Below are 22,967 nucleotides of genomic sequence, written 5' to 3' on the forward strand. Positions count from 1 at the left end.
ATGTTTTTAGTAGCTTACGTACTGCCATGTAATACAGGGAGGGTTGATAATAAGTGATTCTTTGAACCATACTTCAATTGTCAATGGTGCTCGAGGTTCAGGAGCCACTATCCGCGTTTTCCAACACAACAGTAAGCATTTCTCATGATTCACTTTCCAAATTTTTTTGCCAATTAAATAGGTGACATCATCTTTATGCTCTCTTGTTGATTGCTTTGCAGCACCTTCTCATTTGGAAAAAGTATTGAAAGAACAAATTGCTGAGGGACAACCCAGGACGCACAGACCGTGGAAGAAAATTATTGTTGTTGTTGAGGGTATTTACAGCATGGAAGGGGAAATTTGTCATCTTCCCGAGATTGTCTCAATATGCAAGAAGTATAAGGTGAGGTAACATGGTAAACCATCTTTTGTGTTTAGCATGAATGAGAGATTAAGGAACTCGATCATTAAAAGTTGTCTAACACTAATTTGGTTGTCTGATGTCTTACTTAACTTCTTGCATATCCTCGTTTCAGGCGTATGTTTACTTGGACGAAGCTCACAGCATTGGAGCAATTGGCAAGACAGGAAGGGGTGTTTGTGAACTCCTGGGAGTTGACACTGCTGATATAGACATAATGATGGGAACTTTCACAAAATCGTTCGGGTCTTGTGGTGGCTATATTGCCGGATCCAAGGTTAGCAATTATATACCTTTGTTTTCACTCACTGATTGATTGTTTGCACATTTCCATGGTTTATATTGTTTTCATAAATCATAAGTTGGACCTTCCAGGAAACTTAGAAATATGAAAAAATGTTGTACATTTTATGCAAATTAAAATAATCTTTTATGATGAAGCAATGAAACTTTTGAAAGATGAGTAAAAAGCTGATACAGTAAGGCCATTCTATATCTACACAACAGACAGCGTGATTCCTTAGGCAAACAGTACACTTCATCTCAAAATCGACCAAAGGCTTTATAGCATATTGTATTTCAACTTTGCAGGACCTCATCCAATATTTGAAGCACCATTGCCCTGCTCACCTGTACGCAACATCAATTTCAACTCCTTCCGCACAACAAATCATATCGGCCATACAGGTTATCCTCGGAGAGGATGGTTCAAACAGAGGTATCTCTGCAGTTTTTTTTTGCTCTTGTAACTGCAACTCTTTTGCTCTTTGAGTTTCATAATCTCAAGTTTCAGTCTCAAATTCTTTTAAAAAAACATTCGCAGGGGCACAAAAGTTAGCAAGAATAAGGGAGAACAGCAACTTTTTCAGGGCTGAGTTGCAGAAGATGGGGTTTGAGGTTCTTGGAGACAATGATTCCCCAGTAATGCCAATAATGCTTTACAATCCAGCAAAAATCCCAGCCTTCTCAAGGGAATGTTTGCGAGAAAACGTAAGCCTTCTCTTATTTCTGCTGCATTATCTCACTTGCTTTCACACAAGGGAAATTCAGCTCTTATGTTAACGTATTTTTAAAAATCGTGAACAGTTGGCAGTTGTGGTCGTCGGTTTCCCTGCTACACCTCTATTGCTAGCCAGGGCTCGTATTTGCATATCGGCATCTCACTCAAGAGAAGATCTTATTAAAGCCCTACAGGTACTACATCTCCCTTTTAGTTCACTCTCTTTCTCTCCCACATCATTTAACATGTATTGCCCTAGTTATAGTAGGAAACATGAATCCTCTGATAAACTTCATGAAAGCTTGACAAATTCTCAGCATATCATACATGAATTGAATCTATACACAAAAAGGCTAAGTCCTAAAAAAGGGACTCTGCTTTTAGTTCATCCTTCTCACACTCTGATCCTATCTTTGTTATGGACAGGTTATAAGCAAAGCTGGTGACCTTACCGGGATTAAATATTTTCCGGCAGCTCCAAAGAAGCAAGACGAAGAGAAATATGGCATTAAATTGGATTAAAACAGTAATGCATCAGTTTTCTTTTCGAAAGAGGTTTTGGTTAGCAATTAATTATCATTAAGTGTACAATTTTCTGGCTGTCGGTCTTTGTTTTGTCGTCCTGTTACTTGTCGTGAAACATGTGATTGTTGTCTTCTTTCTTTCTTTGCTTTTGTAAGGGTTTAATTGTATAGTTCCCTCGTGAATTATTGCCCAAAAAAAATTCAGATGCTAGCGTAGACGTATGTGCTTCTGCTTCACTCCACGAACTTAGGGGCCCAATTCGTTGGACCAGAAGTAATGAACTTCGAAATATTTTGGTTTTGGTCTTCCAGAGACCACCAAGACTATACAAGCCGTAGAGTGGTTCTCAAATTTTCTGTGGCAACAAATTCTGCTTGTTGTAGAAAGCTTTCCCGTATGTTAAAGCTTGTGGATGCTTGAATGGTATGGTAATGGTACTCTGCCATTATTGATCTTGTTGAGATCATGAGGCGAAGTGTGTATACTTCCTCTTAACATGTTGAGGTAAACCTAGATTTAGTTGATATGGAAGTTGTTTTATCATGCATTATCTGGCGCCTATTAAATAGTTAGTTAGTTGTTCCAACACTTGAAGCTATCCGGGTAAGCGGTAACGCTTTAAAAGATGAATTACTGCTAGGCGCCCAAATTTATATATATATTTTTTTCTTTACTTGGAAATTTAGCAAAAATGTAACGCACAAAAGTTAGCAAGAATAAGGAAGAACAGCAACTTTTTCAGGGCCGAGTTGCAGAAGATATGATTTGAGGTTTTGGAGACTATATATGATTCCGCAAGTGCTACTATAATTAAACATGACGATCGAGATGAACTTTTGCTGGAAACACAGATCGGTTTAATTTTTGGTTTAGTTGGTTAAAATATGTGTTTTTAATTCATGATTCAGCTATTAATATGTGTTGGTTAACATAGTATGACGGACTACTAAAGCCTAATTTACTTGGAAACAATTAATTAAACCCTTCTTCCAAAAAGGAAAGGAAAAGGAAAAGGAGTTCAGGTGATTTTTTTAGCGTTCAAGAAAAGGAAAACGGAGAGTTGAGGCTAATAAAGTCTCACTATAAATACTACTATAGAGTATACATTGTTTCTCAACACAACAGTCGCAACACGCAAAAAAGACGAGAAAACCCTAAACTCAGTTTGTAAATTGATCGTCTCTCTCTCTGGTTTGTAACTCGATCGTCTCTCGAAAACAAACATCGATCAATAACAATGGGGGGCTTGAAGAGGAAAATAGACACGGAGAAGAAGATCGAGAGGAAAGAACCACGAGCTGTTACATTCTCGAAACGTAGGAAGGGCCTTTTCAGCAAAGCGTCGGAGCTCTGTCTTCTCTCCGGCGCTCAAATCGCAATCATAACTACTCCTGTTTCTGCTAATTCCCACAACTCTTTCTACTCTTTTGGACATTCCTCCGTGGATAGCGTTGTCGCTGCTTTCCTCGCTGATGAGACTCCGACTCCGACTCGGGATGTCGATGATGAAAATCTAGGGTTTTGGTGGGAAGACGAGAGTCTCGCCAAGTCGGAGAATGCGGAGGAACTGGCTGAGGCGATTGATTCCATGAAGAGGATGTTACACGATCTCAAGGAGGAGTTGCAAAGAGATGATCAACACGTACCAGTGGACGACGTGGTGGAGAAGGAGAACAACAACAACAACGATGCTTCTTCTTTAGGTTTAGGTTTAGGTTTAGGTGTGGGTGGATGCAACCGAGGGATGGAATACTTTGATCAAATTGTAAAATATCTTGCATCGAGCTCACTCGCTTGATCTCCCATATCATTTACGGATTTACCAAGAAGAGCCATAATAGTAGTAGTAGTAGTAACTCCATGAATTAACAAATTATCAGCATAGTCCATGATTTGAATCTACCCCCCAAAAGGCTAAATCTTGAAAAAGGGACTGTGCTTATAGTCCTCTCTGTGTTATGACAGGTTATAAGCAGAGCAGGTACCTTACCAGGATCAGATATATTCCGACAGCTCCAAAGACACAAGAAGAAGAGAAAAATGGTTCAAACAAATATGAAAAGGGGTAGGTGTGAGTTTGAAGAGAAAAATGGGATCAAACACGTAACAAATTCCCGTATTAAGTCAGATCCGCTACCTTTTTGGTTAAATGGTTCCTCTGTTTCCACCCCACATATGAAAAGAGGTAAGTGTGAATTTGAAGAGTCTAATTTTACTTTTCTCAATCGCTACGTTTTCTACAGTGTAACTAAAAGACATTCGTTCTCTTCTCCTTAAAACTTCTATTGCAAATAGCTACACCTGTTCGACTACATAATCCTTATCATCATCAAGAACATCCATGGAGACAATCTCAAGTGAAGAAAAGTGAGATCAAAAGAGTTAAAAACCTTCTTCTACTCTACTTTTCCCACTCCCACTTCTACTAACACTACTGTGCCTGATGCTACATTCAAACAACAAATATCAAGATAACAAACAATAGAGACGAATGAAAGATCTATAGAGTAAAAAAAAAAAGCCTTTCATGGTTTCAGACATTGCAAGCTTATACTCTGCCATGACTGACTATCATCAACAAAAAAAAACAACAACAGAGCAAAAAAAAAAAAAACGATCAAAAATCTCTCTCACACTCTCATGAGAACTCCCTACCAAGCTTCTGAATTGCACAAAACATCTTCCTCCTCGATCCAACAGCATTAATCCCCATATCTTTAAGATCTTCCAATGTCAACAATGGCAAAACCTCTTCATCAACCTCATGTATCTCAAACATAGGCCAATATCTCCCTAACCCTAACTCCTGTAGCCATATCTTCACACCTTCTCTTCCTCCTCCTCCACCACCAACTCCTCCATCCATATTAGATTCGAATTCTCTGTTTCCACTACTATTGTTACTGTCATACCTTCTCCTACCGTTAAAACCACCACCATCTCTATCCAAAGACTCTTCCTTTATCGGACTCTCTGAATCTTCTCTGCTAAAATCCCTAAACCCACCTTCCAATTCTTCCCCTCCACTAATTTTATCATCCCCATCCCCAGTTTTTGATACCCAATTGGATCGGACCCTCTTCGCCGCCGCTGACCCGACCCGTTTCTTGACCCGCCAACTCGCAACACCAAAAGAATCCACATTTCCATCTCTTTCATCATCTAGGGTTCCGATATTCTCATACCCAGAACTCAAATTCGTTAGGGCTCTCGTCCTCGACGATTTACTCATATCTTTTCTATTACCACTCGTCGCCGCCTGTGTCCATTTCGATCTCCTCCCCTGCGAATCGTACGCCGCCGACCCCGCCGCGTGGTGATGATGTTGCTGCTGATACTGGTCCCCGCCGATTTCGCCTAATCGAACACTTGGTCTTCTCAATCGTTTGGATCCCGCGGCTGTAATCGCCGTCGCTTCGGCTGAAGTAGACGCCGGAGTAGGAATAACTCCGCCGTTTGTTTGCTGACCATCCAGTGGCCGCAATTCCGCCATTTCTTTTTTTCTCAAGGCAAAGTGGTATTCTTAATTTCAAAGCTTCTCAGATTGGAACCGCCATAAGCGTGGAGTTTTACTAAAGAAGATGAAAGGACAAGTCTTTTTTAGGTTTTATCTGAGAAGGAATCAGAAGAATCGTCATCAGGAGAGAGTCGAAGAAGGAAGAAGAAGGAGAGGTGTTTAGTTACTGACACGTGTGTGTTTGTGCAGACAGACACTAACAGTTTTTTTAAGAATATTTATAAACAAGTCCCTCCACTTTTTTCACTTTCTTTTTTAGTCCCTAAAAAAATAATATTTTGATTTCCCCCTTTGAAGGAAAGGTTCAATTCAATTGAGAAAGGGTACAATGGTCATTCACTCATCTTCTTCATCTTCATCCTTGAGACCTGAGATTTTTCAGCTTCGGCAGAAGATTTGGGTATATTCGCGGCGGTCATGTATCTGAAAGAAGGATGTTCGTTGCTGTTGAAAGTTCAAAAACCTCTTATCCCATTTGTGCTCAATACGAATCTCAATGTGAATCATCTCCTCCCAGAAGCTACAACAAACCATGCGGAGATCAAAGAATCAGATGTGGTAAAGAGGCTGAGACAAGAGTCTTGTGTTCCTTTAGCTTTGCATTTCTTCAAATCCGTTGCAAATTCGAATCTTTTCAAGCACACGCCTTTAACATTCGAGGTGATGATCAGGAAGCTTGCGATGGATGGTCAGGTTGATAGTGTTCAGTATCTTTTGCAGCAAATGAAACTCCAAGGTTTTCATTGTTCTGAAGATTTGTTTATCAGTGTTATTAGTGTGTATAGGCAAGTGGGTTTAGCTGAACGAGCTGTGGAGATGTTTTATAGGATTAAGGAGTTTGGGTGTGATCCTTCGGTTAAGATTTATAACCATGTTTTGGATACTCTGCTTGGTGAGAATAGGATTCAGATGATTTATACTGTTTATAGAGATATGAAGAGAGATGGGTTTGAGCCTAATGTGTTCACGTATAATGTTCTTCTTAAGGCTTTGTGTAAGAACAATAAGGTTGATGGTGCGAAGAAGTTGCTAGTGGAGATGTCGAATAAAGGGTGTTGTCCTGATGCTGTGAGCTACACTACTGTGATCTCATCGATGTGTGAGTTTGGTATGGTGAAGGAAGGTAGGGAGCTGGCAGGAAAATTTGAACCTGTTGTGAGTGTGTATAACGCTTTGATTAATGGGTTATGCAAAGACCATGATTACAAAGGGGCGTTTGACCTGATGAGGGAAATGGTGGAGAAGGGGATATCTCCTAATGTTATCTCGTACTCTACAGTTATCAATGTGCTTTGCAATTCTGGTCAAGTTGAGCTTGCTTTCTCGCTTCTGGCGCAGATGTTGAAACGAGGGTGTCATCCAAATATCCATACATTGAGTTCTCTTGTGAAGGGTTGTTTTGTAAGAGGTACAGCAGTCGATGCTCTAGACTTGTGGAACAGGATGATCAGAGGATTTGAGTTACAACCGAATGTTGTAGCGTTTAATACTTTGGTTCAAGGATTTTGTTCGCATGGGGATATGCAAAAGGCTATGTCTGTCTATTCACACATGGAAGAAAACAGATGTTCTCCAAACATCAGAACCTATGGCTCTCTTATCAACGGCTTTGCCAAAAGAGGTAGCCTCGAGGGTGCAGTTTATATATGGAATAAGATGCTAACTAGTGGATGCTCCCCAAATGTTGTGGTGTATACGAACATGGTGGAAGCTCTTTGTAGGCAATCCAAGTTTAAAGAAGCTGAATCTCTTATAGAAATTATGTCTACAGAAAACTGTGCTCCTTCTGTGCCAACGTTTAACGCTTTTATCAAAGGTTTATGCGATGCTGGGAGGCTTGACTGGGCTGAGAAAGTGTTCAGACAAATGGAGCAGCAGTACAAATGTTCTCCCAACATTGTAACATATAATGAGTTACTGGATGGGCTCGCAAAGGCAAACCGAATAGACGAAGCTTATGGTCTTACCCGAGAGATCTTCATGAGAGGTGTGGAGTGGAGCTTATCGACTTACAACACACTATTACATGGAACATGCAATGCAGGTCTCCCGGGGATAGCTCTGCAACTAGTAGGAAAATTGATGGTCGATGGTAAATCTCCGGATGAGATAACAATGAATATGATACTATTAGCCTATTGCAAACAAGGAAAAGCTGAGAGGGCAGTCAAGATGATGGATCTAGTTTCATGTGGAAGAAGAAAGTGGCGGCCTGATGTAATCTCTTACACAAATGTGTTATCGGGTCTATGCAGTTCTAATTGTAGGGAGGATGCAGTGATTCTTCTTGAGAGGATGATAAGTGAAGGTATTGTCCCAAGTATTGCTACATGGAATGTATTGGTTCGATGTTTTATTCTCGATGACATCTTGAGCCCATGAGATCAGTCTACCATATGAGTAGAAGCATCAACTCCGGTGGATATATGGAAATCTTGTGTCAGTTGGAAGCTTGGCTTGTGGGTCTTCACTGAACCCTTTAAGAACTCCAAGCAAACATTTCCATCCTAGCAAAAAATCCTGACAAATACATTGCTGAGAGATTGGTAAGGAAATATGAAGAGACAGATGCTCTTTGGTCATGCTTCTGTAGTAAATGTTTATGGTCAGCAGTCTTTTATTATTCTATAATTATATTTTTGGTTACAGATAAGCTATCCGTAGAAGCTAAATACAATTCTCCAGACTCTTGTAGAAAAAAATCCAAAAGAATGTTTAACAAAACTACCGCTTATGCAGAAAAGGAAAATTTCCAAATACTCTGTGAAAAGGAAAATAGGTTTCTTTTTTTGGGTTATAAATAGGTTTACTAACTTGTTATTTTTATATTTTTTATCTTTTGTTGAAGAGAATCGATATGGTGAAGAACTCTGCGAGGTATTTGGAAATACAAGAGGAACGCAAGAAGCTACCAGTATGGGTACACAAAGACGAGTTTCTCCAAGCTTTGAAAGAAAATCAGAAGGTGATACTGGTGGGTGATACGGGCAGTGGTAAGACAACACAAATCCCACAGTTCGTTTTAGAAGCTGTGGTCAATGAAAACCCTAATCCTGGTGGGACTGCAAGGTTGGTTGGGTGCACGCAGCCTCGTAGAGTTGCAGCGATGTCTGCGGCCCGCCGAGTTTCTGAAGAGATGGATACAGTGATCGATGAAGAAGTCGGTTGCACTGTCCGTTTCGACGATTGCAGCAGCTCCAGAACCGTGCTCAAGTACCTGACCGATGGAATGCTTCTGAGAGAAGCACTGGTGGATCCGCTCTTATCAAAATACAAAGCGATCATTCTGGACGAGGCCCACGAAAGAAGTATAGCCACGGATTTGCTTTTTAGTATTCTTGAAAAAGCCTTGACTAGCCGGCCTGCTCTTAAGCTGGTTGTGATGAGTTCAACCCGATACGCCCACGAGCTCCGCCACTATTTTAGCGGTCATAATGTGCCTCTCATCAAAGTCCCAGGTAGGCTCCATCCAGTGGAGATCGTTTATACTCGAGATCCTGTGACGGACTATCTCGAGGCTGCTGTACGCAAAGTTATCCAGATTCACATGTGTGAGCCACCTGGTGATGTTCTTGTTTTCCTAACCGGGGAAGAAGAGATTGAAGATGCTTGCAGCAGGATCTTCCATAAGCTCGGAGATCAAGTCAAAGTCGTGCCACTGTATTCCTTCCTCCCGCCTGCCATGCAACAGAGGGTTTTCGATCCCACACCACATCCCGTGAGAAAGATTGTCGTCTCCACCAACATTGCAGAGACTTCTCTACCCATCGACGGGATTGTTTACGTCGTTGATCCTGGTTTCTCCATGCAGAAATACTACAACCCGCAAACTCGTCTAGACTCCTTGGTGGTGTCCCCAATATCCATGGCAAGTGCTGACCAGAGAGCACGTCGTGCCTGTACAACAGGGCCTGGTTTAATACCGGCGGTTCCTGAGATGCTTAGAGCAAACCTCGTAAACACAGTTCTGGCCTTGAAAAGGCTGGGTGTGAAGGACGTGTTATCCTTGAACTTTATGGATCCTCCTTCCCAGAAGACCCTCGTTCGAGCCTTGACGGATTTGTTTGACCTGGGAGCAATGGACGATGAAGGTAACTTGACAGAGATAGGCGAGATGATGAGTCTGGAGGTCTAATCAAAGCTGATTTAATCGAGATGTTAGCCCCTTCGAATGTACTATTGTTCCTGATTTTCTGATATTTTAGATACTTAACTTCATTATGTACATGCTTAACAACAAATTTTAAATAATATTAGCCAAAACACAGAGTACTACTTTATACAAGAATTTTATGCGACAATATTAGTCAAAATTTGATTATAAAGAACTGATGTACGATGCTTCTTTTTCTTTTCACAGCTGTTTTGCTAATGCAGACAAATTAAGGAATCCAGATACACAACAAAGCTCGTGTTGACGAGTTGAGTGTTAACAAAAATCTCATAAAATTCGTAATTTTTGTATAAAACCTACAGGTGAGTGTATTGATGTATGATTTGCAAATTTTGGTTTCAGTTTAAGATCCTGTCCGTCAAGAAGCTGCTCGGAAGACTTCATAACGATTAGCTCGAGGAGAAAGTTTTGGTGTCTCTATCCAAGGTTTGAGATTATATTCAATTATTCGTGTGTATTGAAGCCCTTGATGAAATTTGGAATATAAGGTTTGGGTTTTTAACTGAAAGTTTGGCTTCAAACGAACATGTAGGAGGGGAATATCGAGCCACTGAAAGATGTAATAAACTTCCTGCTTCAGATACTTTTCTGGTTCAAAAGATCTGTCAGGTATCCTCTTAAGCTCCTTGTCTTTTAGGACTTCTCAGATTTCATTTTTCATTGACTGGTGGTTCCAATTTAATTTCCTTCCTATTCATGCAGCTCGTAGGAACAACGTGAGGGCTGACTGCTGAGACCACTTTACACTACTCTTTCGCTCAATCAATCGCATTGTCTACTTTCGCAACTAGTAAAAAGTCGGGGAATAATGACAAGACAAAATTACAAAGAACATAACATTTGCTTTATATTCTATAATTAGACATGGAACAAGCAGTCTCTAGCTTCCCATTCTATTTTAGTCTTCTATGATTTTACCTACATCTCTCGTGAAGAAAATTTTGGAAAACAGGATAACGAAAGAATCAATGCTCTATAACCTCAAGAGACTACGCAGAAAACTATCACCTCGATGATCTTTCAATCCCCAAAATTGTGCAATAGCAGAGGGACTTGCTTTTCAATGAATCTATCATCTTCCTGGGGTTTTGTTTTGTGCTTCAGTGTGGATGGTGATCAATCAATTCTTAGATATGCAGTTTCTTATTCAGCTGGTGTAATGCAAAGCTGACCATGTCCAGGACTGTGCTCTACAGGGTACATGCTTGTGCTTCTCACAAATTTTTGATGGTCGCTCACAGGTTTTCTGAGCTGTGAGACCATTGAACGCTTGTTTTTGTTTCTCTTCTTTACTATCGAGCATGATGCTAATGGGTCTGGAGATCCTGCTCCAACTCTCCTGCGCATACAATGGTTTCTTAAGAGAATATTGATAAAGTTTGGCAAAGAAAGAAGATGAAATTGGGTTAGTGATGATTACCTGAAGAGCTTCTCTGCTGCAATTCTTGCAGATCTAATTGTATTGCGGCTTGGCACCCATTTCACGACTCGGTTAGGATCAGCTCTCATGGGAGAGTGTATTTTGATGAGCTAAAAGAAAATATAACCAAGTTTAAACCAAAAAGTTAGAAGGGATGTCCTAATCTATAATAGGCCAATGCAAATGACATAAACGAATCAAGTGGTTATTCCATAGCAACTGGTTAACTGGATAATGAGGAAAAAAACGAGACAGCAGATACTTACACCCAAGCATTCCATCATCTGGTAGTAAGCTCTACCATGCAAAGGAGTATGCCCTTGTCGCGATTCTGAAAAATATCTAGTCCTGAAAGAATAGTACAGGAGATTGCTGTCAAACGTAAACATGGTTAATAAGTAGACAGCTAGTCAAAACAAATATAGGTAGACTTTATACCACTCTTTATAGCCTGGATCCACAGTAAAACCATACATATCCACTGAATCACACGTCGAGAGAGCAAACTCAAGAGCCTTGAGCCCAGTTCCTTTGGCTGCCGAGCCAAATGAAGCACCAAGCATTAAGTACACAGGATTTTTTATTGGGACTTCCTGCATAGAAAGAAAATCGTCAAATATGTTTCTAAGACCAGGCGCAGATGACAGATATTCAAAACCAGAAGAGCCAAGAGACAAATAAATGAAATGTACAAACCCGAATCATCTTGTTCATAATATCATGAATTGTTGTTTTTACTAGGAGGACCTCTTGCTTTTTTTCTGCACAATTTCAAAGGATCAGAGAGAGAGAGAGTAGAGTATCCATTTGCAAGCATTAAAAATGTGATACATACAAATGAACATATATAGAGAAAAAATGGCGATGATAACCATGAAGGAGTGAAAAAAAAGGGAACAGATAGTTATACAGTACCATCCAACTCCACGACTTTGTCAAGGGCTTTTGCTGACCCTCTGTTAAGAAGACGGAATGTACTTTTCTCTCCCACATATTCCTTGTAGTTCTGCAAGAGGATATTCCAAACAATAATGAAGCAAAGTGAGACTACAGAGGGGAAAAAAGTATTGGAAGTTTGATAGAATAACTCATCATTAACCTGAATCGGAGCACCATTTTCTCTAAGAACCGCATCATAAGTATCTATCTCCTTTCCAAACTTTGTTTTTAACAGATCACCAGAGTTACCAATAACAGCACATCGCTCAAACTGCCGGGGAAAATATGGTGGTGTTTCAGGAAGCACCAACGAAAGCTTCTCGAAGCATAAAGATTTATTCTGGCAATTATTACTGCGCCAGAGTGAAAGTTTCATTAAGGCCAAGAAAAGAAGACAACAACACAGCATTGTACACTATATTTACAAACTACCAAATAGCTTGTGACTGAGACCCTTAAATTCTAGCTAGTTTTGAGCTCTTGTCTATGAAAAGGGATAGTGATAATAACCGATGATCATGCATTTTATAATACTTACAGTTGAATTCCTTTATTGATTCTGCGCCATGCATAATCTTCCCATCCATTTGGTAAGGCATCAATGTATTCCTTGGTGAGTATGGTAGAGCTATTCCTGACCTAGTAAACGAACTCGCCAATTAACCCATCACTGTAAAAGACTACAACAAATAATATGAACTGAAAGTTACACAAACTATAAGAACTAAAACACCCACTTGTTCCCATGTAGCTACTGCTTCACACAGGTCAAACTCATATGAAAGTCCTTCAAGCTCTCCAGATTTTGGATCTTTCTGTTGTTGTACATTAATCCAAGACATCAAAATAAGGTTAAAGTATAAATATTCAACAAACCAATCTTAAATCTGCTAATGTATAGAATATAGAGTCATGTAAACCAGTCAAGAGGGAGCAATTACCCATTTGGGAACAGTATCCTTTGGGAAGTTAATTGAAACTTTGCAATAATCTCTACCCGTAGCAGCTTGTAATCCCAGACCATTTGCACTCTGCATCATCATCATTAGATCAGTTCTAATCACCTAACTCGAAACGGATCAAGCAATCGATTCCTAGTGATTGTTTCGGATTCACTTACTACGCACTTCTTGAATCCGCTCTGCAAAGACTGCAACGCCTCTAAATCTTCATTGCTAAGCCGATTAGACTCGTCTAAATCTACGGAATCATCTTCTTTATCATTAATTATTTCCATACTTCACAAAAAGAAAAAAAAAAAAAAAAACACGAATACAAACACTATACACTGAGGACAACGATGGAGTAGTATACACCACTTACATAGATTTGAGACGCCGATAATGTAGATTAGAACAGCAGAGATTCCAGTAGTTAAAGCTAATAAGAATATCAAATGCAAGAGCTTCATCGATTCCCCAGTCAAAAAAAAGCTTCAGCTTCGATCCTTTCGAGGAGACAACGATGTGAATTAAATTACTTAACGCGAAAGTTCCCCGATCTAGGCGAACATGACAATGAACATTGTTGGACAAACAACGTGTAGTCTCCGTTATGAAGCTTAAGACGGCATACAGTTTTATCATTAGACAAAACGCTGCGTATTTAACGAAATAATGTTTAAAACGGCAAAGAACGCCAAGATGTTCTGGTGAGAAATATGAAAACGTTAATATCAAAATGTGGCCACGTGGCTATAAACCTCTTCCTTGTTCATCTTCAAAAGCCCTAAAGATTATTGCAAAGATGTCAGATACTTCAGATTCCATTAAAGCAGCTTGATAAGCTTCAAGAGCCCATGATGAAATGGTGAAGAATCTTTTTGAATTTTCATGGCGGTTTTTAAGTATGGGTTTGGCTTGCAGATCCAATTTCTCTGTAATTCCCCTGTTTTACTGTTTCTCGAAGGTAAATATATGCACTCTTTAATAACTACGACAGTATAATTCTATGTAATTTCGTTTTCATATATTTTTAAATTCGTGTTCCTTGTTTGTGTTAATATGTTGTTTCGCTTACAGGTTCAGTTCAACACTGCTACTGCTGCTGCAATTTATCATCATGACAAGGGTAAAGCACCAAAGTGGAAGAAATTGAATTCAGAAGATCTTGGGATAACCAGTTCTATGATTTCAAAGCCCGCCCGGGTAGTTCTAAATGGCCTTAAGAGTAAAGGTTGATGCTTTTTTAACCTTCGGATAGAATTCTAAAGATGAAATCTTAAATGTGTTTTTTTTCTCAAGTTGCTGGTTTTGATATTTGTTTTCTTTTTTTTTTCCATGATGTGTGTAGGACATGATGTTTACCTTGTTGGAGGCTGTGTAAGGGATCTTATTTTGAAGAGGACGCCAAAAGACTTTGATGTACTTACTTCTGCAGAACTTAGAGAGGTTGGTGGTCTCTAAGCTTAAGAGTCATCTCTATAACATCGTCTCTCAATCGGATTTCAAGAATTGTTTTTTTTTGGTTGGAAATGTGTTTAGGTTGTTCGGACTTTCTCAAGATGTGAAATTGTTGGAAGAAGGTTTCCTATATGTCACGTGCACGTTGGGAATGATATGATAGAGGTTTGTTGTGTTCTTGTCAATGAATTTATTTTAAAGCCAACATAAGCATAGCAAAGTCAACGATAAGAACAAATCTCGTCACTTTAGATTTCTTTGTATTCTTTTTGAGTAGGTTTCGAGTTTTAGCACATCTGCTCAACATTCTCCTAGAACTGGTTCTGGAAAATCCAATGGCTCCTATGACGAGGACAGTATCCGTTACAATAATTGCTTGCAGCGTGATTTCACTATTAATGGGTATCTTATTAATCCCTAGACAATTTCCTGTCGAAAGAGAGAAATGAATTGTTGGTTCTTCATGTTTCCTGTTAACTTTTATTACATTTCCTTACTTATTTATATTGCTTTTCCTATCTCAGTTTGATGTTTGATCCGTATGCCAAAGTTGTATATGACTATCTCGGGGGAATGGAAGACATTAGAAAAGCCAAGGTGTGGACGTACGCTGTAATACCTTTTTTCGGAGATAATATCTAAATATATATATGGTCTAAGTGTGGTTCTTTGCGCACAGGTACGGACGGTGTTTCATGCTGGCACATCTTTTCAAGAAGACTGTGGTGAGTTTTCACTTTTCATGGAAAACAAGTTCTTGTATGAATACCATTAAGAATCTATATAATGGAAGCTTATTAGTGCTTTATTGTTTATAATATTTTCAGCCCGGATTCTTCGTGGAACAAGAATTGCTGCGCGTTTAGGCTTCACAATATCTAAAGAAACAGCTCATTTTTTAAGGAACCTTTCCTTCCTTGTACAAAGACTCCACAGGGTAGGCTTTTGTTGTTGCTACTCTCCACAAAGAAATATTTTCTACACATCTTGTTCATGAATGATTCTGCATTAAATGTGTAGGGAAGAATCTTGATGGAAATGAATTACATGTTAGCATATGGATCAGCAGAAGCTTCTTTAAGATTGTTGTGGAAATTTGGGATACTAGAAATTCTTTTACCAATTCAGGTTAGTACTCGACTCTTGTTGTGTCTTTTATCGCATCTTTGTGTCTATCTAACTTCAATATTCACAGGCAGCATATCTCGTTCACAGTGGTTTCAAGAGACGTGACGAAACGACTAACATGCTGCTGGTAATAAGCAGATGCACATTTTGAAATATTCTTCAGAGACAAGTGTATGTTGCTTAACATGTGGAGTAAAGAGCTTATACTTAACATTCAACCGTGCAGTCTCTCTTCGGCAATTTGGATACTTTGTTGGCTCCAGATAGACCTTGCAACAGCAGCTTATGGTATATAGGTCTTCGTCTATTAAGATCCTTTAGGAACCATCCTTATTATATACAGTTGACAATATTGTAATACCTAACATAATTGGGTGGGGAATTTGCAGGTTAGCAATCTTGGCTCTTCACAAAGCCCTTGCTGACCAACCTCGATATCCTTCAGTGGTTGCCGCGTTCAGCCTTGCTGTACACAATGGTGGAGATGTTCTAGAAGCTATAAAAATCACCCAGGAAGTCACAAAGCCACATAACAGAAGCTTCTTCGAGCTACTGGAGCCAGAGGAACTGGACTCCCAAACCTTATTGGATGAAGTCATGGATCTTGATTCGTCTATCAAAGAAGCCTTGGGACAGATGACTAATGGGAAGTTCATTTCTAAGGCTATGGCAGCGTATCCTCAGGCCCCACATTCCGATATGGTAAGCACTCCTAATTTTCTTAGCTTCATATAACGAAGTTTCATTGGTACATATGCAAATGCAGATTCGTCTCCGTAGAAAGCCTAGACTATTATAGGATAGGGAGTTTGATATACTTTTTGCTAATGATTAGAAACAAGATTTCCTTGGTTAAGCTGTTGTACTAATTCTCTTTCTATCGTTGGCCTTTCTACAGGTATTCATACCGTTGCAGTTGTACCTAGATGCAAGAAGAATATTCGAGTGTGTGAAAGAAAATGTGCAGAAGGAATTTGTGCCTAAGCAAGACAGTGAAATTGATTATACCTCATTATCTTCAGGCTACCTTCCAGAAGTTAGACATGTATTTGCCAGGGTTGTTTTCGACACAGTCTTTCCATTAAACCCATCTCAAGAGTTGTAGTCCCTCTTGGATTGGCTGTCTTTAAACTGATAGACGTTAGAACGCAAAAGGATGTTTTCAAAAAACTTTTCGTATGTAGAACATAATAGCTAGATGTAGTGAACACCAATTTTGTACTATTACAAGGTAGAAACAAAATAAGAATAATAATTGGGAGTTTGTTTCCCTTTTCTTGGTCAAATGTGCCGGCTATGCGATGGAATGTCCTTGTAGTTTGATGCACTTACAGATGGAGCAAGCACAGTAGCTGGAGAAGCACCATTAGAGTTTGGCCTAAGAAATTGAAAAAATTATAGGTATGTGATGTGTGTCTTTCATATGTTGGTTCTAAAATGACTGATGTATATATTTTTAAGTGCAGGTGATGAAAACTTACAATCCAGCTAAAACTTTGACAGCATCATAAATACCCCATGAAATGCGAAGAGGAAGGCAACGTGTAAACATACCCCATAACCCTAGCCTCTTTACTGCCTGTAGCATGTGAAAGAATAACAGCCAAGTCGGTAGCAGCCATAATTAGCCATGTATATATCATTGGATTTGTATGGAACGGTTGCTCCTTTAGAGTTATTGAGGAAAGAGACTAAGTTATCTGCAGGATGTGAGATGACTGCGCAGAAAATTCCTGCAATGTAGCTTGACTCAAAGCTGATCTGGCTTCGAGCACTCCTCTTTTGGGGTAGGCATCACTTTCTTGTATATGAGCTCCACATTGTTTTCAAAAGTAGCAAATTTCAGAAATGTATCCACAGCAGGCATTCTTTATCTGATGAGTATTTGTCTTGCCTGCTGCCAGAAATGTTATGTTGGATCTGATTTTGTGGTTCTGTTTGGCATTCAACTTTTGAGTTGATTGGTGATATTCAGCAAATGCTCTTGTTGTTTCTTCCGCTGCTCAACTTCTAAAGTTGATTCTTAGTCCATTCGCCAAGGACAAGTCTTCAAGCACTACAGAGGAGGATACAGTTATCTGCCCTATTTGCTAAGCAGATCCTGCAATTCTGTTTTTTGCTCTGCCTTGCTAGCACAGGTATGGTAATTTTCTGAAAAAAAGTTGGATCAGAATAGGGTGATTACCTCTCTCCCCCAGATGTGTAGTATAACTAATTCTACGAGAAACCAAGTAATTGCACATGATTGCGTATTTTGAGGATATGAAGTTAGACGAGAGAGCAGTAATGTCATTGGCAGAAAAATACCATACCTTGTTGTTACTTGCGCTGAAAAGAATGACTTGTGGCAGGGAGTGTTACTTACTACTGCATAAGAACAGACTCAGCCTTCATGCCTACTAGGATGCAGACTGTTTCTACCAACGCCTACATAATCTACTACCTTGTAAGTCATCCCGTATGTTACAGGATAAACCGGTTAAGAACCTGGTTTAGGCTATCTAATTTTGTGGTTTAGTTAATTATGATCTCTGGTTTACTTATTTCATCTTTCTCGCTTCTATATGTACGGCATTAGTCGCAATTGGCAAACTTAATAAAAAAAAAACAACTTTTATCCTCTTCTTCAATCTCTCTCATCATCATCATCAAATCTTAGTTCTCTGAGTTGGTTCTTCTTCCTTTGTAACCTTCTCTTAGCCTTTGATTTGCCCTTATCTCGTTCTCTCGGTGAGAGCTGATTTGGGAGTCTATTTACTGTTTCACCGTATCTCGAACGTCGACAGAAGCGGACTACCGAGCCGTTGCAAACACCAACCCCTTAACCATATATTTACTGTATATATAGGGATGTTAATAATGGGTTTTACCCAGATGGGTACCCGAAACCAGGATAGAATGGGCCGGTCCCGTTTACACAAAATCTTACACGGGTTTTAAATGGGCAGGACTCGTTTACACAAATTCTTACACGGGTTTACCGTAGTGGGTTATGGGTACCCATCGAGTTTTTTTTTAACCTCATGTCACTTAAACAACGACGGTTAAGGAGAAACACCAAGTTACGATTTGTCTCTTTGTTTTTTTTATTGTTTTTATTTTTCTATGTTCATGGTGGCTTTGGTTTAAATAATTTTTTGCTCTTTGATTGGTCTTGATTTTCCAGATCGTTTGATTTTGTGGTTGTCTCTTCTATTCATTTTCGAAAATATGGGTATTGAAACGAAAATTTTACTTAATCTGATGTGTGGTGGGAAAAAAAAAACTGATAGATTAACATTCGGGTACCCATCGGTAGTTTTGATATAATCGGGTTTACCCACACCACGTAAAACCCGAACGGGTTTTTTGAGTTCGGGTCTTTTTTGGATGGGTTTTTTCCGGGTTCGGGTCGAGTTGGGTTTTTTTACCCACCACTACATCCGTATGTAACGTACCTGATAAGTGATAATGCAATCAAGAAGATTGATTTTGGTTGTATAAGAAAATTGTCGACGGACGATTAAACAGGATATCTAATTGGGCCGAAGCTTATTAGCCCTCAAGGCCCATTAAGAAGAGCGAAACCCTCAACGTGTATAAAAAGCATGTTATGTTTACAAGTGTGTTAGTAACTTCGCTGCTCTCAACTCTTCCCGGGAAAGAAGAGCGAGACTGTTTCATCTTCTTCATGGCAAGTTTATTGGGTTTGTTTTGGGTGGCTCTCTAATGTCTTATAAGATAAATAAGTCTGGGCTACTATATCTGAAGAGGTTGTTGATTTTAAAACTTTGTTCTTTTAGGTAAGCGAGAGCTAGAAGATGACTTGGAGACCAAACCTATTTTGAAGAAACATAAGGAAACATCCGAGGAGGAGGAGAAGGTAACCTAAGATGCTCGGATTCCTCTTGCTCTTTGAGGATTACACTATGTTCTGATAATGGATACACTCATGTAACAGGAGACAACGAAAGGATTTCCTGAAAGTCTCCAGCAGCAGATCAAAGGAAGGGACGAGTTTTCAGAGACAAAGTCTGATCAATTTGCAGTGGATGAAACTCCCGATTTTGTAGAGGCAGTTGCAGCAGTAAGAAAGAAGCCTGATGAAATTTTGCTTAATCCTCTAGTTCTTTGAGAACAAATTTTCTTCTTTACAATATTCTGGCTACTCACTCATGTAACAGGATAGTCTCCAGCAGATCAAAGGATGGGTCGAGTTGTTGGAGGATACGAAGCCTGATGAAACTCCCGATTTTGTAGAGGTAGTTGCAGCATGTAGAAACTGGATTTCCACAATGAATTTGTTTATGGGGGAGAACAAATTCGGTAAAGTAAACCCTCTAGAAAATCAATCTAAGCTTTGATTGTTAGAAGAAAGGAATTGATCTTTTAAGAACTAGGGTTTCCATCGCTAAGAACAAGAAGAGAACTCAATAATTGTATTCAATGATGGATAGCTTACAATGGAGAAGTCTTTCCCCCTTTATACATATTCATTAATCGCACAATATATTAACTTTCCTTATCAGACGAACTGAAATAAGGAAAGTTACTCTATCTCTTAGATCGGCCGCCGAGCGAAGTGGAAGTCGGTTCTTCATCCTCGAGGCTGGGCTTCTTCTATCCGAAGTGGGCTTAAATGACCTAACTGAGTACTTAACCGGATTCTCAGTTAAATAACCAAATTGTCTTTCTGGTTTAGTTCGGTATGTCGGGGGTGCTAAATCCCGCACCAACAATTAGTCCCCCCCCCAGTTCTAAATATTTGGAATTCAATTTGAATATTTTGAACTATGGAAATGAGAATATCCGATCTAGACCATAAAGAATCATTTGATTTTACCCGGGATTCCCGCGCCACTTCAACGTGAACCGTCCGGATGACACGTGTCGTTTGCGTCACATCTGCTAGGTCGGAAGTCGAAGAGCCGCGTAGGTCATAATGACTCTTCGTAGGGTTGCCGCCCATTCGACTCTATAAATACGCCTCCTCCCTTCGTCATTTCTTATTTTCTGCCAACAGTGAAAGGTAATCTGCTCCGAACTCTCTTCTTTTTAATTATTTATCTCCATTTTTCCTCCGCACTCTACGAACTCACATCATGGCGGGCACTTCGGATACCTCTTTTTCGCCGGAAAGCAAAAATGGGCAATTAATTCGTCGCACCTCCAGACGCGTCGCGCAAATCGGAGAATCCAGTAGATCGGGCTCCGAAATCCCATCTCTTCTAACTCGCTGCTCAGATGGAGCTTCATCATCACAGACTCCTCTACCAGTTCGTCATGAAGACAGGAGTGACGAACTGACTCGAGATGTGTTGTCACAAGAAGAAGACCGATTCGCGCCTTTAGGAATCTCAATCGAAGATATCGATCCTTTGTTAGACCATAAAGGACGAATTGGAGGCGATAAAAGTTTGAGTTCGATCAAAACCGTGAACGACATGCTGAACTCATGCGGTCTATTTAACAGCAACGTCACAATTCTGATTCCTCGAGCCGACCAGCGCCCCTGGAACCTGCCGGAAGGGTACATATGCTTGTACGAGGGTTATTTTACTGAATGTCGCCTCCTATTCCCAATCCCAGCATTGATATCACTCTACGCCCAAAGACGCAGGATAGCGATCTGCCAATTTGTCCCTGGAGCCATTTGTAACTTCATGGCTGCCCTTACCATAGCAGCCGAAGTCGGAGTTAACATTGGAGTTCAATGCTTTGAGCAACTATCCAACTTCAAGTCATCAAAGAGTCTGCATCGCTGGGAAGTGAATATGAGACCGGCGCACAATTTCCTTGCGGGTCAAAGAGTTTCCAAATTCAAGAAGTGGGTGAACCACTACTTTTATGTCCGCGTTGATCAGTACTCGCTCGTTAATCCATTGGGTTTCCATCGGAGAGTGTGGAATGAAAATCCTGGTAGATTTTATATTTCCAGTACGTTCTAACTGACTTCAGCACCTCTGCCAATTTTAACTTTTTCATGTCTTGCTTCCAGATCGTCCATTTTGCGCAACACGTCTAGCTCCGGACTATCACCCTGTCAGGAACGCTCTACTATCCGGGAACAATCATCGGTGGGAATTTATTATCCGTATCCGTGTTGAAACAGCGATGGGCAAACCCAGGACAACATTCCCAAGTTTCGCGAGTTCGCTGGGACGAACTGCGGAGCCAGCCGGCTCACGTGTCGTTGAATCCGACAGTCTCCAGGTCGTTCGCCGAGAAACCTAGGCTGCTATCAAAGCCGATATCAATCCTCCTCAGGACCAGTCTGATGTTGATCCTGTTCAGGATCGGACCATTGTCGATCCCACTCAGGCTTCCGAAGAAGACGTCGACTTGGTCGATGTTGCGAAAGGTGATACCCCTCCCCTAGCTTTAGGGAATGCCGACCCTCCGAACGATGAAGAAGATGTCCCTCAGCTCGGAGCTGGACCAAAAAGGAAGAAGAGGAAACACAAAAAGAAGGCGTCGCAGCCAGCAGCAAACCGCAAACGCTCAGCTGAAGACGCCGGACTGGAATATGCCGACCGATTCCGTCTGGCAAGAGAAAATGACAAAACGGATCGGTTTGCCTTTGAGTATTTCGGTGATACCCCTTTGGTCACAAGTCGTGATGCTTCAGGCGAACTTTTCCGAACCTTGAAGATCTCCAGTCGAATTCTTCCGTCAGCGGACGAACTGGAGTTCCAACAAGCGTTCCTTGACGTCGCCGAATCCCACTTAATGGTTAGCCTTATCATTTCTTTAACTTGTTCAAACTTTGTGCGGGCAAGACTGACGTATGTTCTTTGAATTCACAGACTACCGCCAGGATGAATACGCTGACTCAGTTGTACGATAGGCGAGTCAAAAGCTATAAAAAGTCTGGATTCGAGCTTGAAAAGGTGAAGGAATGCGCGGAACAAATCCGAGTTGCCAGCAAAGCTAAGGACGAGAGGATCAAGGAGCTTGAAGCTTTTCTCGCTGAAATGGACGATATCATCGCCAAATCCGAACTGAGGATTGGCAAACTGAATTCTCGAGCGCTTATTCTCGAAGAAGAGAAATCCAAACTGCAGGGAGCATGCAACGAGTTGAAAATCAAACTCGACTTTGAAGTTAAAAGACTTCGGCGGGATCGTTTGGAGAAGGTGGAGTGAACAACGAAGAAAGCACACACTCGATTGAACAAGGTCAAGGCTTATTTAGTCGAACAAGAGAAGATTCGCCCCTTGGAAGACCTGTTAAACCAAGCTACCGAAGTGCAGGAAACTGTGAAATATCTGATCGAGAAGGGGGCCGTTATTCCTGAGGCCAAAGCCGAGGAAACTATCCAAGCGATCGACATCCTCGAACTGAATGAAAACGACCTCGTCATGTCCCCTGATCAGCTGGGCTACGGACTTCTTCACCCCGGAACGATGGCTCCGGACTCCGTCTACCATCCGTATGGCTCCAATGCCGAGAGCTTCCAAGCCGATTTGACCGGTGCTTT

At 40.5% G+C, this 22,967-nt stretch overlaps 8 protein-coding genes across 11 annotated transcripts in view; 6 read left to right on the forward strand and 2 right to left on the reverse strand.

The window, feature by feature from the left end:
- LOC104780698 (long chain base biosynthesis protein 2b) overlaps positions 1-2,143 on the forward strand; it is a 3,945-nt gene extending 1,802 nt beyond the window's left edge. The window contains exons 6-12 of the mRNA XM_010505217.2: positions 38-131; positions 222-385; positions 519-680; positions 995-1,121; positions 1,227-1,393; positions 1,490-1,597; positions 1,830-2,143. Coding sequence (XP_010503519.1) covers positions 38-131; positions 222-385; positions 519-680; positions 995-1,121; positions 1,227-1,393; positions 1,490-1,597; positions 1,830-1,925 — 918 coding nt within the window. The 3' untranslated portion in view covers positions 1,926-2,143. The remainder of the gene's footprint in view (positions 1-37; positions 132-221; positions 386-518; positions 681-994; positions 1,122-1,226; positions 1,394-1,489; positions 1,598-1,829) is intronic.
- On the forward strand, positions 3,166-3,726 carry LOC104783917 (agamous-like MADS-box protein AGL97). Its single transcript, XM_010509017.1, has one exon. It carries the CDS (start codon positions 3,166-3,168, stop codon positions 3,724-3,726), a length of 561 nt encoding a protein of 186 aa, XP_010507319.1.
- LOC104780699 lies at positions 4,393-5,616 on the reverse strand. Its single transcript, XM_010505218.2, has one exon. It carries the CDS (start codon positions 5,419-5,421, stop codon positions 4,567-4,569), a length of 855 nt encoding a protein of 284 aa, XP_010503520.1. The 5' UTR covers positions 5,422-5,616; the 3' UTR covers positions 4,393-4,566.
- On the forward strand, positions 5,747-7,845 carry LOC104780700 (pentatricopeptide repeat-containing protein At3g48810-like). Its single transcript, XM_010505219.2, has one exon. The coding sequence runs from the start codon at positions 5,863-5,865 to the stop codon at positions 7,825-7,827; it is 1,965 nt and encodes a 654-aa protein (XP_010503521.1). The 5' UTR covers positions 5,747-5,862; the 3' UTR covers positions 7,828-7,845.
- LOC104780701 (probable pre-mRNA-splicing factor ATP-dependent RNA helicase DEAH3) lies at positions 8,295-9,708 on the forward strand. Its single transcript, XM_010505221.2, has one exon. The coding sequence runs from the start codon at positions 8,303-8,305 to the stop codon at positions 9,578-9,580; it is 1,278 nt and encodes a 425-aa protein (XP_010503523.1). The 5' UTR covers positions 8,295-8,302; the 3' UTR covers positions 9,581-9,708.
- Positions 10,426-13,467, reverse strand: LOC104780703 (sialyltransferase-like protein 2). Of its 2 annotated transcripts, none has more exons than XM_010505222.2 (12): positions 13,302-13,466; positions 13,099-13,178; positions 12,920-13,009; positions 12,716-12,793; positions 12,517-12,617; positions 12,139-12,331; positions 11,955-12,045; positions 11,736-11,800; positions 11,478-11,632; positions 11,306-11,387; positions 11,040-11,149; positions 10,426-10,958 (listed from the first exon to the last, which is right to left on the reverse strand). In XM_010505222.2, the coding sequence occupies exons 1-12, from the start codon at positions 13,387-13,389 to the stop codon at positions 10,763-10,765; spliced, it is 1,329 nt and encodes a 442-aa protein (XP_010503524.1). In that variant the 5' UTR covers positions 13,390-13,466; the 3' UTR covers positions 10,426-10,762. The 2 variants fall into 2 exon arrangements, with proteins under 2 accessions (XP_010503524.1, XP_019100223.1); XM_019244678.1 differs by having other exon boundaries at positions 10,763-10,958; positions 13,099-13,172; positions 13,302-13,467.
- LOC104780704 (poly(A) polymerase I-like) lies at positions 13,666-18,091 on the forward strand. Of its 3 annotated transcripts, none has more exons than XR_766801.2 (14): positions 13,666-13,886; positions 14,000-14,153; positions 14,271-14,368; positions 14,462-14,545; positions 14,658-14,782; positions 14,905-14,977; positions 15,060-15,105; positions 15,208-15,317; positions 15,401-15,508; positions 15,576-15,635; positions 15,735-15,796; positions 15,898-16,210; positions 16,407-17,295; positions 17,413-18,091. XR_766801.2 is itself a non-coding variant. In XM_010505223.2 (13 exons), the coding sequence occupies exons 1-13, from the start codon at positions 13,785-13,787 to the stop codon at positions 16,611-16,613; spliced, it is 1,542 nt and encodes a 513-aa protein (XP_010503525.1). In that variant the 5' UTR covers positions 13,666-13,784; the 3' UTR covers positions 16,614-18,091. The 3 variants fall into 3 exon arrangements, 1 of the variants encoding a protein (XP_010503525.1); XR_766800.2 differs by having other exon boundaries at positions 16,407-16,909; positions 16,975-18,091; XM_010505223.2 differs by having other exon boundaries at positions 16,407-18,091.
- Positions 20,590-22,967, forward strand: part of LOC109132511 (uncharacterized protein At3g60930, chloroplastic-like) — a 2,902-nt gene continuing 524 nt past the window's right edge. Inside the window, exons 1-4 of the mRNA XM_019244145.1 lie at positions 20,590-21,406; positions 21,486-21,700; positions 21,755-22,219; positions 22,294-22,623. Coding sequence (XP_019099690.1) covers positions 20,590-21,406; positions 21,486-21,700; positions 21,755-22,219; positions 22,294-22,623 — 1,827 coding nt within the window. The remainder of the gene's footprint in view (positions 21,407-21,485; positions 21,701-21,754; positions 22,220-22,293; positions 22,624-22,967) is intronic.

The sequence above is a fragment of the Camelina sativa genome, chromosome 4 (assembly GCF_000633955.1).
Source record: "Camelina sativa cultivar DH55 chromosome 4, Cs, whole genome shotgun sequence".
Lineage (NCBI taxonomy): Eukaryota > Viridiplantae > Streptophyta > Magnoliopsida > Brassicales > Brassicaceae > Camelina > Camelina sativa.

Bases quoted from the DNA above. Each gene is read 5' to 3' on its own strand.
- LOC104780701 (XM_010505221.2), top strand. From the start codon at position 8,303: ATGGTGAAGAACTCTGCGAGGTATTTGGAAATACAAGAGGAACGCAAG.
- LOC104780703 (XM_010505222.2), bottom strand. From the start codon at position 13,389: ATGAAGCTCTTGCATTTGATATTCTTATTAGCTTTAACTACTGGAATC. The intron at 13,010-13,098 runs GTAAGTGAATCC...ATGATGATGCAG, and splicing joins GCGGATTCAAGAAGTGCGTA to AGTGCAAATGGTCTGGGATT. The intron at 11,801-11,954 runs GTACTGTATAAC...GAAATTGTGCAG, and splicing joins CAAAGTCGTGGAGTTGGATG to AAAAAAAGCAAGAGGTCCTC.
- LOC104783917 (XM_010509017.1), top strand. From the start codon at position 3,166: ATGGGGGGCTTGAAGAGGAAAATAGACACGGAGAAGAAGATCGAGAGG.
- LOC104780700 (XM_010505219.2), top strand. From the start codon at position 5,863: ATGTATCTGAAAGAAGGATGTTCGTTGCTGTTGAAAGTTCAAAAACCT.
- LOC104780704 (XM_010505223.2), top strand. From the start codon at position 13,785: ATGGTGAAGAATCTTTTTGAATTTTCATGGCGGTTTTTAAGTATGGGT. The intron at 14,154-14,270 runs GTTGATGCTTTT...TGATGTGTGTAG, and splicing joins AAATGGCCTTAAGAGTAAAG to GACATGATGTTTACCTTGTT. The intron at 15,509-15,575 runs GTTAGTACTCGA...CAATATTCACAG, and splicing joins AAATTCTTTTACCAATTCAG to GCAGCATATCTCGTTCACAG.
- LOC104780699 (XM_010505218.2), bottom strand. From the start codon at position 5,421: ATGGCGGAATTGCGGCCACTGGATGGTCAGCAAACAAACGGCGGAGTT.